This window comes from Alosa pseudoharengus, unplaced genomic scaffold (assembly GCF_046254945.1).
Source record: "Alosa pseudoharengus isolate Yale_2024_CS ecotype anadromous, Long Island Sound unplaced genomic scaffold, YU_APseudo_1.1 YU_APseudo_1.1_scf_7, whole genome shotgun sequence".
Classification (NCBI taxonomy): domain Eukaryota; kingdom Metazoa; phylum Chordata; class Actinopteri; order Clupeiformes; family Clupeidae; genus Alosa; species Alosa pseudoharengus.
Genome location: NW_027468859.1, coordinates 9,899,023 through 9,911,200, shown reverse-complemented (window position 1 = coordinate 9,911,200; position 12,178 = coordinate 9,899,023). Strand labels below are relative to the sequence as shown.

Sequence of the window (12,178 nt, the reverse complement as noted above, 5' to 3'; positions counted from 1 at the left end):
TGGAGGTCGCCAGGGCGGCACTTACCCGCTTGGTGCCCCTGAGGACGACCAAGGGCTTCTGGGTAGGACTGGGGGTGGGAGTGGTGCCTCCAGACGCAGGCTGAGGCAGCAGTGGAGAGAGCAGCACTTCACACACATGTACGTACCACACACACTTATCACGCTTAGCAAGGAAGCTGGCACTCCCATTTTGTCTGGTATAAAGTTCCATTATCCAATTTCAGACACGTCTGGTTTCAAACACTCTAACCCTCATTCAGGTACAATCCTGCGTTGTACACCCTAAACACAGGTTGCAGATAACTGTTCTACTTCTCACTTTGAAAACTTCACCATAGAACTAGAATCCTGTGTTATGCATGTCAAGCACCTTACATGAAATAGATTATAGATAACTGCAGTCCAAGACAGTTAAAATTGTAAAAAATACATGTTTATGGGCGAACAAAATTTTCAAGAGAATATTTAGCTTACTTCTGCAATCACTTGGATCATCATTTTTTAATTCATCAAGGTATATATGTAACATTAATCCTGAAGTCCTGAGCGCTTCACACACTTTCTGAACCACTCTCTTTCTTTCCCTACCGTGAGATAACTGGACAGTAAATCTCTCTCTCCCTTTCTCTCTCTCCCTTTCTCTCTCTCTCTCTCTCCCTTTCTCTCTCTCCCTTTCTCTCTCTCCCTTTCTCTCTCTCCATTTCTCTCTCTCTCTTTCTCTCTCTCCCTTTCTCTCTCTCTTTTTTTCTCTCTCTCTCTCCCTTTCTCTCTCTCTCTCTTTTTCTCTCTCTCTCTCTTTTTCTCTCTCTCTCTCTTTTTCTCTCTCTCTCTCTCTCTCTGGTAACTGCCAGGCTGGCTCTTGTCTCCGGCCTAATCCCGATTTCACGGGCAGGATATCAAATCAAAAGTGACCTCCTTGCTCACCTCGGCCGATGGCCATGTCACTCCTCCTCAATCAGCTTTCAATAGGTCAGCTATTTTAGGGGCGGCAGGCGGAACGTACTTAATGCGCTCTTAATGACATCAGTGGCCACGACGTGGCCGTCGGTGTGCTACGGCTCGGACAACTAGCAGCGGATGACTGAGTTAGACCCTCTCTCACAGTGTGTGTGTCTGTCTGTGTGTGTGTGTGTGTGTGTGCACGCGCATGTCTTTGTGAAAGTGTGTCTGCGCGTACGGATGTGTGTGTGTGTGTGTGTTTCTGAGGTGCGTGTGTGTTTATGACAGCATATGTGTGCATGCATGCTTCTGTGTAAAGTTATGTGTATATGTACATACGCATATGTGTGTGTGTGTGTGTGTGTATTCATGTTTATGTGTGATTCATGTGTATGAATATGTGCAAGTGTGTGTGTGAGAATGGGGGGGGCCTTTATCGTTTGGCCTTTATCTGCACATGTAAGCAGGTCAGAGGGTCCGTGTCCACAAACAAACACAAGCAGCACAAGCTCAGCAGTCACACCACAAGTGCTGAGACGCCAGTAGGTGGGAGGGCACGCTGCCCTCTGTAACATCTGTGAAAGGCTCTGTAACATGCACACACAGTGTTTTTCATTTAGGAGAGAAGGCAAATATACGTATGGGATGTTGACACTGTTGGTGGTTCAACACTAAAGTAACCGCTGTTGTGGTTCTTACTAGAGAAGACAGAAAACTGATTTGACAGAAAAAGACCACAAACTGAAGGTACAGGCCTCTTCTGAGGGAGAGAGGGCAGGTTATGGAGGGACGTGAAGGTGTGTGTGTGTGTGTGTGTGTGTGTGTGTGTGTGTATGTTTGGAGGTGAGGAGGGAGGAGTGTGTGTGTGTTTGCAGGTGAAGGGGTCTCACCAGAGGTCGGGATCCGAGGCTGGAGCTGCGTAGAGACTCCAGCTCCTCGGTCATCTTGGAGGCCAAGGCCTGCAGGTAACCACGAGCGTCCTTCTCATCACTCACCCTTTGGGTACACAGTACACACACACACACACACACCACGATCAGTCTTGTCTTTCAGTTGAGGACCAAAATATATATAAATATATATTTCACAGTCACATCCTAGCTCACAGGATCTGAGGCACCAAGCACACGGTAAGTACCCTGGAGTGAAAGGTTGTTCCTGAGTGTGTGGAATGTGATAGCCAGTGCGTTTGGGAGCGGCCGACTCAGCAATAAAAAAGAAGAGGAGGGGGGACGAGACACACACACACACACACACACACACACACACGAACACACACACACAGAGGGGCTGGGGTGTGGTATGTTGCACGGGGCCACCTCTTCCTGCCTTGGACATGTGGTATTCAGCATTAAATGTGCCATAGGCAATATAGTGGGTGGGGTGCACCGAGGGTCCAGCCCTGAGTCAAAGCTACACTGGTGCCAATAGCGCAGTTAGCCACAGCCAGAGCTGTGGTGGACACACAGTGTTATTACGCGTGGACCACACTGCTGTTGCTGTGGGAAGGGCAGCAGGGGCATAATGCTTTGTGTAGTAATACATTTTGCCCTACTGGTTTTAAGGTTTTCTTATCGCCACAAGTGTAGTGAGATGAAGTCTGAACTTTATGGAAGTATGACTGCCAGGGGAAATACTGTCATGATAATACGGTGTGGCTGTTTGTTGGAGATGCTTCTTAACAAAGAGGCCTAGTGTGTGTGTGTGTGTACACTTTAATATGAGTGTGTGTGTGTGTGTGTACACTTTAATGTGAGTGTGTGTGTGTGTGTGTGTGTGTGTGTGTGTGTACACTTTAATGTGAGTGTGTGTGTGTGCGTGTGTGTGAGTACACTTTAATGTGAGTGTGTGTGTGTACACTTTAATGTGAGTGTGTGTGTGTGTGCGCGTGTGTGAGTACACTTTAATGTGAGTGTGTGTGAGTACACTTTAATGTGAGTGTGTGTGTGTACACTTTAATGTGAGTGTGTGTGTGTGTGTGCGCGTGTGTCAAAGAGTGTGTGAGTTGTGTGTTGTCCTCTCACCACTGGATGATCTCAGCAATCTGAGCTTCCCAGTGGGCAACGCTCTCCTTCTTGGAGGCCAGGTCCTGCAGCTCATCCTCCAGCTGACGGTTCTGGGTAGTCAGCTTGTCCACAAACGTGCACAGCTGCAGGGGAGAACACACACACACCATGTAAAGACACACAAACACGTGTGCACAAGGAACACACACACACAAGAGAGATACATAAGTAGTGCACAAACGAAAGTAGTACACACAGAAACCATTCTCTCTCTCTCTCGCTCACACTTACACACACACACTAACACACACAGCCAAAGACAGGCAGCCACATATACAAACACACACAGCTTGAAGAAACGCTCAGGTAAAAACCACAAGTAGAAACCACAAGTACATGAACATACATAGACACTCAGAGCCGGACAGTAACGGAGTACATTTACTTGAGTAGTTTTGAGGGATCTGTACTTTACTCGAGTATCATTTTTGGGGAGTACTCATGACTTTACTCAAGTACATTTGAGAGGCAAATATTGTACTCTTTACTCCACTACATTTCTATCCATAACCGTGAGTACCTGTTACTTCCTCTAAAAAAAAAGGAAAAAAGAAAAATCTCGGAAACCCTCAATTTGTTGTTTCCCTCTCTCTTTTCGCTTCAAGTGTTTCAATTACAAAATAGTATTTTGTATTTGAAATACGTATTTTAAATACATGTATTAGAAATACTGCCCATCCCTGGCAACATGGTAAAAAGATGAAATTGACTTGATTTTACTTTCATTTCCTTTTACATTCTCCAAGGTCTTAACATTAACATTTTTTATAACTCCATGTAGGATGTTTCTGTACATAAATGTAAGCACTGTGGCAGTAGTAATGCAATATTTAGAAAATGTACTCTTGATACTCAAGTACTTTTAAAAACAAGTACTTGAGTACTTTTACTTAAGTAGACATCTGACTGTATTTTTACTTGTACTTGAGTAAAATTTAGCAAAGGGTATCTGTACTTTTACTTAAGTAATGAAGCTGTGTACTCTGTCCGCCTCTGGACACACTCTCACTAAGTACATACAAAACCACAAACAGGCAGCCACAAAGACACACACACACACACACACACACACACACAACATTAACAGACGCTCATATACATGTAAAATCCACATATGCAGAAAATTCACACACACACAGGTATAAATTCTCACATATGTAGAACCCACACACATACCCACACACACACAATGAGAGAAAGAGGGTCAGTCACCGTGGGCCTGTGGTTCCTAAAACAACCGGCCGGCACTCTGGGGGGCTAACTCACCCTGTCGTTCTCGGACGTCAGCTTGCGGTTCTCCTCGGTCAGCAGGTTGCGGTCGCGCTCGCCCTTCACCTTCAGTGCGCCCACTGTCTCGTCCATCTCGGTTTGCCTGAACAGCAGGTGTAGAGAGAGAGGGGGGGGGACATGAGGGGAACGGTAAAGGGGGAACGTCTGAGCTACATGGAGGCCAGACTGACGCCCAAAAAAACACTACTCCTGTAACTCTACTCCTGTGTTTTGGCCTGAACGGAAATCTGGTGGACTCATAGGCATGTTAAGATCTCCACCACTTTTCCTGACATTCACAACAGACTATGAGGCCTGTCTACTTGGGTGGCAACCAACTTGTGCTTTCAATTTGGCATAACCACCCTAAATATGCAGAACAATAACAAAACATCACCTGTGTTTGTTCGTAGGCTTCTTCCAAGTTCTACTGTCAAGTGCACCAAGCCAGAAACATGTGTGTATATGTTTAGGGCTGTATGCATGTGTGTTCATGTGTATGTGCATATATATGTGTGTGTGTGTACATATATGTGCATCCGTGTGTGTGTGTGTCAGGGTTTCCGTTGTCCGGTAATTACCGGACATTGGCCGGAAAAAAAATGAAATGTCCGACAAAATTAAATCTCTCCGGTGAAATTGGCTAATAATCCCGTCCCCTAACGCAATCTGAATTTGAGAATAAGCCTTAATATGTAGGCCTATATTATAGCCTATATTATACGTCCTCTGGCTATGTTTTTAAATGAACAGGCTCTACCGTTTGAAAGTTATTAAACAACACGCATAACCTATGCTGCATTTCAAATAGGACGCGCACGCTTAAAACGTCCATGTTAAACAACGAACAAATGAGAGGCGGTTCAAACATGGCCAGGCCCAGGCAGACTAGCCTTAAACGTTTTTTAGAGGCCAGACGCGATGGATGATGATAAATTGGTAACCTCAGATGTCCGGTCAACTCCACCACCACCAGATAAAAAGCAGAAGTGTCGGGCGTATCTGTCGGAATCAGTGACATTGGAAGTGGAGTTGCGGGGGGTGCGGCCGCTCCAAGACACTGTCATTATCCGTGTACATTGGACATGCAAAGTGTTCTTTACCCAAAGCATACAGTAGGTTTATGCGTTCTCTGTCTATGATCTGCAGGGTTAGGGACTCCTCGACGAGGCGATTACTGGTCCGCGGATCATTTCTGGCACAATTAAACGGTATCATTGAACCGCGGCCGAAAGAAAAAGAAACTAAACATTTCCCAGAATAGGAAACATTTCTTAATTTATTGTTATCAAATAAAGAGGCATAGCATTAGGGGGTAGTGGTGTGAGCGCTCATTCTTGTGCACATCTGTGCAAGTTAAACGGTCACCACTGAGATAACGTGGGTAGCAGCAACAAACAACGTAGCCTTTTTAAAATAACGAACGAAGCGGACTCTTGCTGTCCATGAAAAGATACTGGCTAGATCTTGTTAGGCATGTTTAAGTTAGGCTAATGAACATGTTGCATTCTATACAGATTATGTAATTCTTTAAGCTACATAGCCTGTCTCCAGTTTTCCTCTAGTTTGACTAATTAAGAAGGGATAATAGGATATTTGACCGGCATATCATCAAAATGTCCGGAAAACGAAACCTCTGCCGGTTACTTTGACCGGCACCATTTTTTTCTAGCGGAAACACTGGTGTGTGTGTGTGTGTGTGTGTGTGTGCGTACCTCTCGCGCTTGGCCTTCTCCAGCTTGTCCTTGAGCATGAGCAGCTCCTTGTGCAGCGACAGCTGCTGTCCCTCGGAGTCGTGCAGCTCCTTGCGCAGGTTCTTCATCTCGCTGGTGTGCGAGGCCTCGCGCCGGACCAGCTCCTCCTCGTAGAACAGCACCTTCTTGTCCAGCTCCGACTTCAGCTTGGACAGCTCCTGTTGCGCGTCTGCGCTCAGGCCCGAGGCACGGCCAGTGCCCTGCTTCATCTGGGGGAAGACAGCAAGTAGTGGGGGGTGACTTTATGAACTTCATGACTATTTCTTATGCAAAAGTAGCAGCCTGTCAATTCAAGGATTTAGGGGGCTGTGGAGAGCAGAATGGTGGTGCTCTCTGGTCACACTACTGCTACTACTACCACCATTACTACAACAACTACTACCACCATTGCTGCTGCTACCACTGCTACCACCACCACCACTACTACCAAAAACAAATACTACTGCTACAATTACAAAATACTGCTACTGCTGCTACTACTACTACTACTACTACTACATTTATTATTATGATCTTAACATGAATACTGTGCTTGTTACTATTACTACTATTATTCATAGAATGAAGTAATGAGGCCTGGAAGGGGAAGCACCAGGCTTAATGATGGGGGGGGGGGGGGGTTCTGTGGGGGGGTGGGGAGGATGGAGGGGTTCTGTGGAGGGCGATAAAGAGGGGTTCTGTGGGGGGGGATGGGGAGGATGGAGGTCTCTGGGCCAGCTGTTCTCCCTGTGCCATGCCAACGGCAACAACACGTATCAAAACAGGCAGAGCGCAGGGGCTAAAAATACACATAGGACATCCCGCCGGAGTCTGGAGCCGCCGTGTGTGTGTGTGTGTGTGTGTGTGTGTAAAGGAAGACGGTGAGAATAAGTAGTCAAAACTGATGACTAACAGGAGCAAAGGGTGAAGAATGGAGTAAAGTTTGGGGCCAGGGCTAGTGGGACGTACAAATCCTTTTTGTGTGTTATTGTGTCTTATCTGAAAAAAAGTCACATTGTGAGTGAACGCGCTATAAAGAAATAGGTCTATGTAGTATAGGCTAGGCTAGTCTAGTCATAATTGATGCCTAGATGACCATTAGCCTATTTGTGTAAAGATAATTATGAATGTAGATGACCAATAGCCTATGTGTGTAGAGATAATTATGAATACAGATGACAAGTACAAAGCCAATATAATGGAGTGGGAGGCAAGGAGAGGTAAGATGAGAGGACAGATGATGACCGATGACCAGAGTAGGAAGGGGGGTCCACCAAGCGTGACCTCTGACCTTTAGGCTCTCCAGCTCACTCTCCAGCTGTTTGGAGTAGACCTCGCTATGCTCACGCAGCTTGCGCTCCTTGGAGGCTTCCGCCTTGGCATCCTCCAGCTGACCCTCCAGCTAATGGGAGAGAGCACAGAGATTAGCGCATGCAATTACCCACACACACTTACCCTCACACACACACACACACACACAATTACCCTCACAGACACACTTATCCCCTCTCTCTCTCTCTCTCTCTCTCACACACACACAATATTACCATCTCTCTCTCTCACACACACACACACACAAATGCAGTCATCCTCTTTCTCACTCATGCCTACAGGAGGTTGAACTCACATAAGCACACCTATGGCCATTCTCACACACAAACACACACAGCCAGCCATTGCAGGCTTCACACATAAGCCTGCAGGCATACACACACACCGAAATGTAAACATATGCTTTGTCCTAATCACCATCACCATCATATGCATGCGTGCACACACTTCCTCTAACATGTGCTGACACACAAGTCCTGCTGGTCGCCGCGCCGATGGGCTGGGTGTGGAAACCTGACCCGTCCGAGGGCCTCTGCCCTGTCTGCTGGGTATTGATCCCATGGAGGCCACGGAGCACTTTAAAAAGGGAGCTCACGTCCGTCATTCAGCCAGCCGAGCGTGCCTGACTGCAGACTAAACACTGAGTAAGCTCACACCCAGGAATGGCCTCCCCCACCCAACACACACACACACAGGCATACACACAGCAACACATGCACACACACATGCATACACACATGCATATACACACACACCCTCCACCTTTTTAATCCATGGGATTGCCTGTATTCTGTTAGACATAAATACCAGGACACAGTGCATCTACATCAGTATGTGTGTCTACTGGACAGCCTGCTCATGAGTTGTAATGGAGCTGCTACAGAACGTTCCAGAAGCAGGTTGGGCTTCGCTGCTCAACAAAAGGGCCCAGTGCGCTGGTGCATTCACCCCAGCCACCAGCCCCAGCAGTCGGGGGGGGGGGGCCTCCGGGGGTCCGTGCTGTCCATCTGTCCCGTTAGCTCCAGGCCTCCAGAGGGTGGGGGGTGTGGGCGGGAGGTGTGGCTGTCCCCAGGGAACACATTCCTGCTGTCAGCCGTGGAGACTCAGGCCCCATTCAAGCTGTGGCTAAGCAAGCGCTCAGCAAGGCATGCCAACTCCCTATGGCTGTCTCCATACCGCACACCCTAACAGTCATAGGGGAAATATGTGGTGTGTGTGTGTGTGTGTGTGGTGGATAGACAAGTGTTGCCGTGAGCATGGGTGGCCAATGGCATTGTGGGTAATGATTCTGACGGGTGGCGGTAATAAAGCCAACACGTGCCAAGAGAAAGGTTACTACGGTGACAGGAATGCCAGAGTTAACAAAGGATTCTCCAGCTTCTCTCTAACAAACACAGACAGCCAGTCAGGTAGTTTCCATAATGAGCCTCAACATCTTTTGACAGTTATCAGCTACACCAGGCAGCTAGATTTCCAAAAAGACCCCACACACACACACACACCTATCTCTCCCTGCAAGCATTGTCTCACACCTGTCAATTTGATTTCCATTACAACACAGAAACACACCCACACACACACCGCCCTCTTTGTCACCATCATGAAGCAGATCAGTTTTAACACCCTCTCACACACACACTTTCATTTTCACAATGACACACCAGTGCATGCACACACACACCAAAGGCCTCCTCCCACCCTCTGAGCATTATCTACCATGCAGTGTCATTTTCACTATGACACACCAAAGCGCACACACACACACACACACACACACACACACACACACACACACACACACACACACACACACACACACACACACACACACACACACACACACACACACACACACACACACACACACACACACACACACACACACACACACACACACACACACACACACAGGTTCCCCCCACCCCTCACCTCCTTGCGGGCCTTGTCGGTCTTGCGGATGTCCTGGCGCATGGTGTCCAGCTTCTGCATGACCACGTCCATCTCCTCCTCCTTGTCGCGGAGCTGGCGCGAGAGCCGCTGCTTCTGCGAGCGCAGCTCGGCCATGCGCTCGTTCAGATCGGAGAACTCCTGCATGGCCAGCTTGCGCTGCTGGTGCGCGTCCTTCAGCTCCTTCGTCTGGGACTTCAGGCGCTCCAGAGACTCCACCAGTTGCTGGGAGGACAGAAAGAAAGGGGGGAGGGGGGGGTGGAGGGAGAGAGCAAGGAAGAAAGAGATGGAGGGGGAGATATAGAAAGAGGGAGAGAAAGAAAGCACACAAAATATTAACGGGCTTGTATGCACCTATAAGCAGGAGAAGAGAGACAGGGAGAAGGAAGAATGAAGGAAGAGGTAGAATATGCACATAGCCTACATGTCAATCACAAGAGAACAAGAGAGAGGGAGAGGGAGAGAGAGGGAGAGCGCACCAGAAAGATATAGATCGTTTTGACAGAGATAAAGAAACAGAAGGAGGTCATTACGCAGAGAGAGAGAGTGAGAGAGAAAGAGAGTATGGACCCTTTCAACAATAAAAACAAAAACAATGCTTGAACGTTCTATTTGGGCCCCAATCTACTTCCTTTGCATTAAGATAACATATGGAATGTTAAAAAGGAAGTCTTGTGGGGCCAACTATGATGCTGATAATGGAACTCTCTTGAAAGGGTCCATAGAGGAAGACGACAAAAATGACAGATGTGAACGAGGGAGAAACAGAGGCAGCGAGAAATGCTAGAGGTTTCTGTAGAAAAACACAAGACCATTATGGCTGACCAGTATTGGAGGAAATAAACTAGAGGACAGTGGCTATCCACAGGCAGCACACTCATTTCTTCATTTGCTGGAATCTATTTTCGCTTATGCACCAAATCAGTCCAGCCATTCCTCAGGCATTTTATACTGTCTGTCCAAAAGCATTACAACAACTAACCAAGTAACCAATTAACTAACCAACCAACTAATCAATCAACCAACCAAACAAAACTCTACATGTATCCTCCTCTAGCGCAGCCATGTAGTCAACAGTCCTCTTCTGGACAAAACAGAGAAACAAACAAACAACAAACAAATAAACAAATAACTGAATATTTATCCCAATAAGACAGATAGTGACCAGTCTATCTTTAGCACTGCCATTCCGCCAACATTCCTTTTCTGGACATCTATGCGGCTCCAACACAGTGGGGACAGAATGCCAGGCTGAATCAGATTAGGGGAAGGCACAGTAGAGGGGTTTGACCCTGGCCTGAGTAACAGAATGATGACATTCATCAGGAGAGAGGAGGCCTAGTGTTTATGAAGTCCACATAATCAAGTACAGCCCAAGGATATTGAGTTAAGAGGGGGGTGGGGCAGAGCGGAGAGGGGATGTGTTTGGTGGGACTGGTTACTCAAACCAAATCACTGTGTGTGTGTGTGTGTGTGTGTGTGTGTGTGTGTGTGTGTGTGTCTGAGACAGCGCACGACAGAGAGCGTGTATAAGTGTGTGTGTTAGAACATGGATGTATGAGAACCTTTGTGCGTGTGTGTGTGTGTTCGGCAGCTGCACAGCGGTCATCAAGCCATTTGCGTCAAACAGTGCTGCTAATGGCTACTCCATCCACATAATGCCCAGTAATGGCTTCTCAGCAGGCATCAAAAACTCACAATGACACTGCAATGGATGAGCTGAACGTCCTCCTCAAAAACATATTTACTATCCGCCCTATGTCCACAGCCCGTATCCTTACTTACACACACACACTTCCTGTTCACGGACACTATCAGACACTACATCAAGGGTTTGTTTGCTGAATGACTATTCAGAAAGACAAATGTCTCATGGACAGATATGGGACTACTGATCTGCTGGGTTATATTTGTAGTGTCATTACCCAGGGATTACAAAGAGCATTATTCATTCATGTGATGCAAGTCTTCTTTGTGATCATGTGTTTCTTGCCAGGAAAGAATCAAAGCCTCACCTACTCATTCACACTTTGAGTCACAGACCTCAAGGATATCCATGTCCACCGTCTTTAACAGGGACGGAATCAAATCTCCACACTTTACATGGCGTCATTAGTGGCATCGCTTTGACCAACCATGGAGCCCAGGGGGCACTGGCCTAAGCCCGCTGCCCAGCAGACAGCCACTTTTCTGGGCCACGAGGGCCAGCATCGTACCTTGTGAATCTCCTCCTTCTCCTGCCGCAGGGCCTTGACCTGCTTGTCCAGGGCCTTGAGCTTGGTGGAGGAGCTCTCGTAGTCCTGGCGCAGGGTCACCGCCTCCTCCAGCTGGTGCTCCAGCCTGTCAGAGTCTGAAGAAAAGACAACCACTACAGTGAGCGTAAAATTCATCAATTCATCCATCCATCCATCCATCCATCTATTTATTCATTCATTTATGTGCCATTGGGTGTTTGCAGAAGCCTAGTTACTTTCTAAGAAGCTGCAAGAACACCACATCTTTTCCGTGCTAATATTTTCTCTTTTCTGATACCTGGTTGTTCATTTCAAAATATAACAATTATTATCACATTTAGCACCTGCTACATGATTAAAACTCATCAAAAAGCCTAAAAATTAGCTGTGGTTACTTTGAGGCATACTAGCTGTTTCTTTACATGAAAGGCACTGATGCTATGACCCATATCTGATTTGCTTTTCTGCATGCTGGTTGCACTTTACACTAGAACAAATGTCTGGAAACTATTTCATGCCAAAGCAAACATGATTGAGTCTAAAATGGAGACTAATTATAGGCCATGCTGGCCTTCAGACACTGTCCTCTAACATGAAAGGGCAAAGTAACTCATGAAAGTTCAATTCTATTAAATTAATCATAAACCACATCTGTGGA

The 12,178-nt window shown here is 46.9% G+C and overlaps 1 protein-coding gene across 4 annotated transcripts in view; it reads right to left on the bottom strand.

The window, feature by feature from the left end:
• cdc42bpb (CDC42 binding protein kinase beta (DMPK-like)) overlaps positions 1 to 12,178 on the bottom strand; it is an 86,351-nt gene that overhangs the window by 25,910 nt on the left and 48,263 nt on the right. For all 4 annotated transcript variants that reach the window (XR_012984067.1, XM_076272958.1, XM_076272960.1 and 1 more), the window contains exons 11-17: positions 11,503 to 11,636; positions 9,269 to 9,511; positions 7,299 to 7,409; positions 5,990 to 6,237; positions 4,272 to 4,377; positions 2,964 to 3,088; positions 1,830 to 1,935 (exon numbers count right to left, since the gene is read on the bottom strand). Coding sequence is in view for 3 of the 4 variants with exons in the window: in XM_076272958.1 (XP_076129073.1) it covers positions 1,830 to 1,935; positions 2,964 to 3,088; positions 4,272 to 4,377; positions 5,990 to 6,237; positions 7,299 to 7,409; positions 9,269 to 9,511; positions 11,503 to 11,636 (1,073 nt within the window). In the remaining variant the exon portion in view is untranslated. The remainder of the gene's footprint in view (positions 1 to 1,829; positions 1,936 to 2,963; positions 3,089 to 4,271; positions 4,378 to 5,989; positions 6,238 to 7,298; positions 7,410 to 9,268; positions 9,512 to 11,502; positions 11,637 to 12,178) is intronic.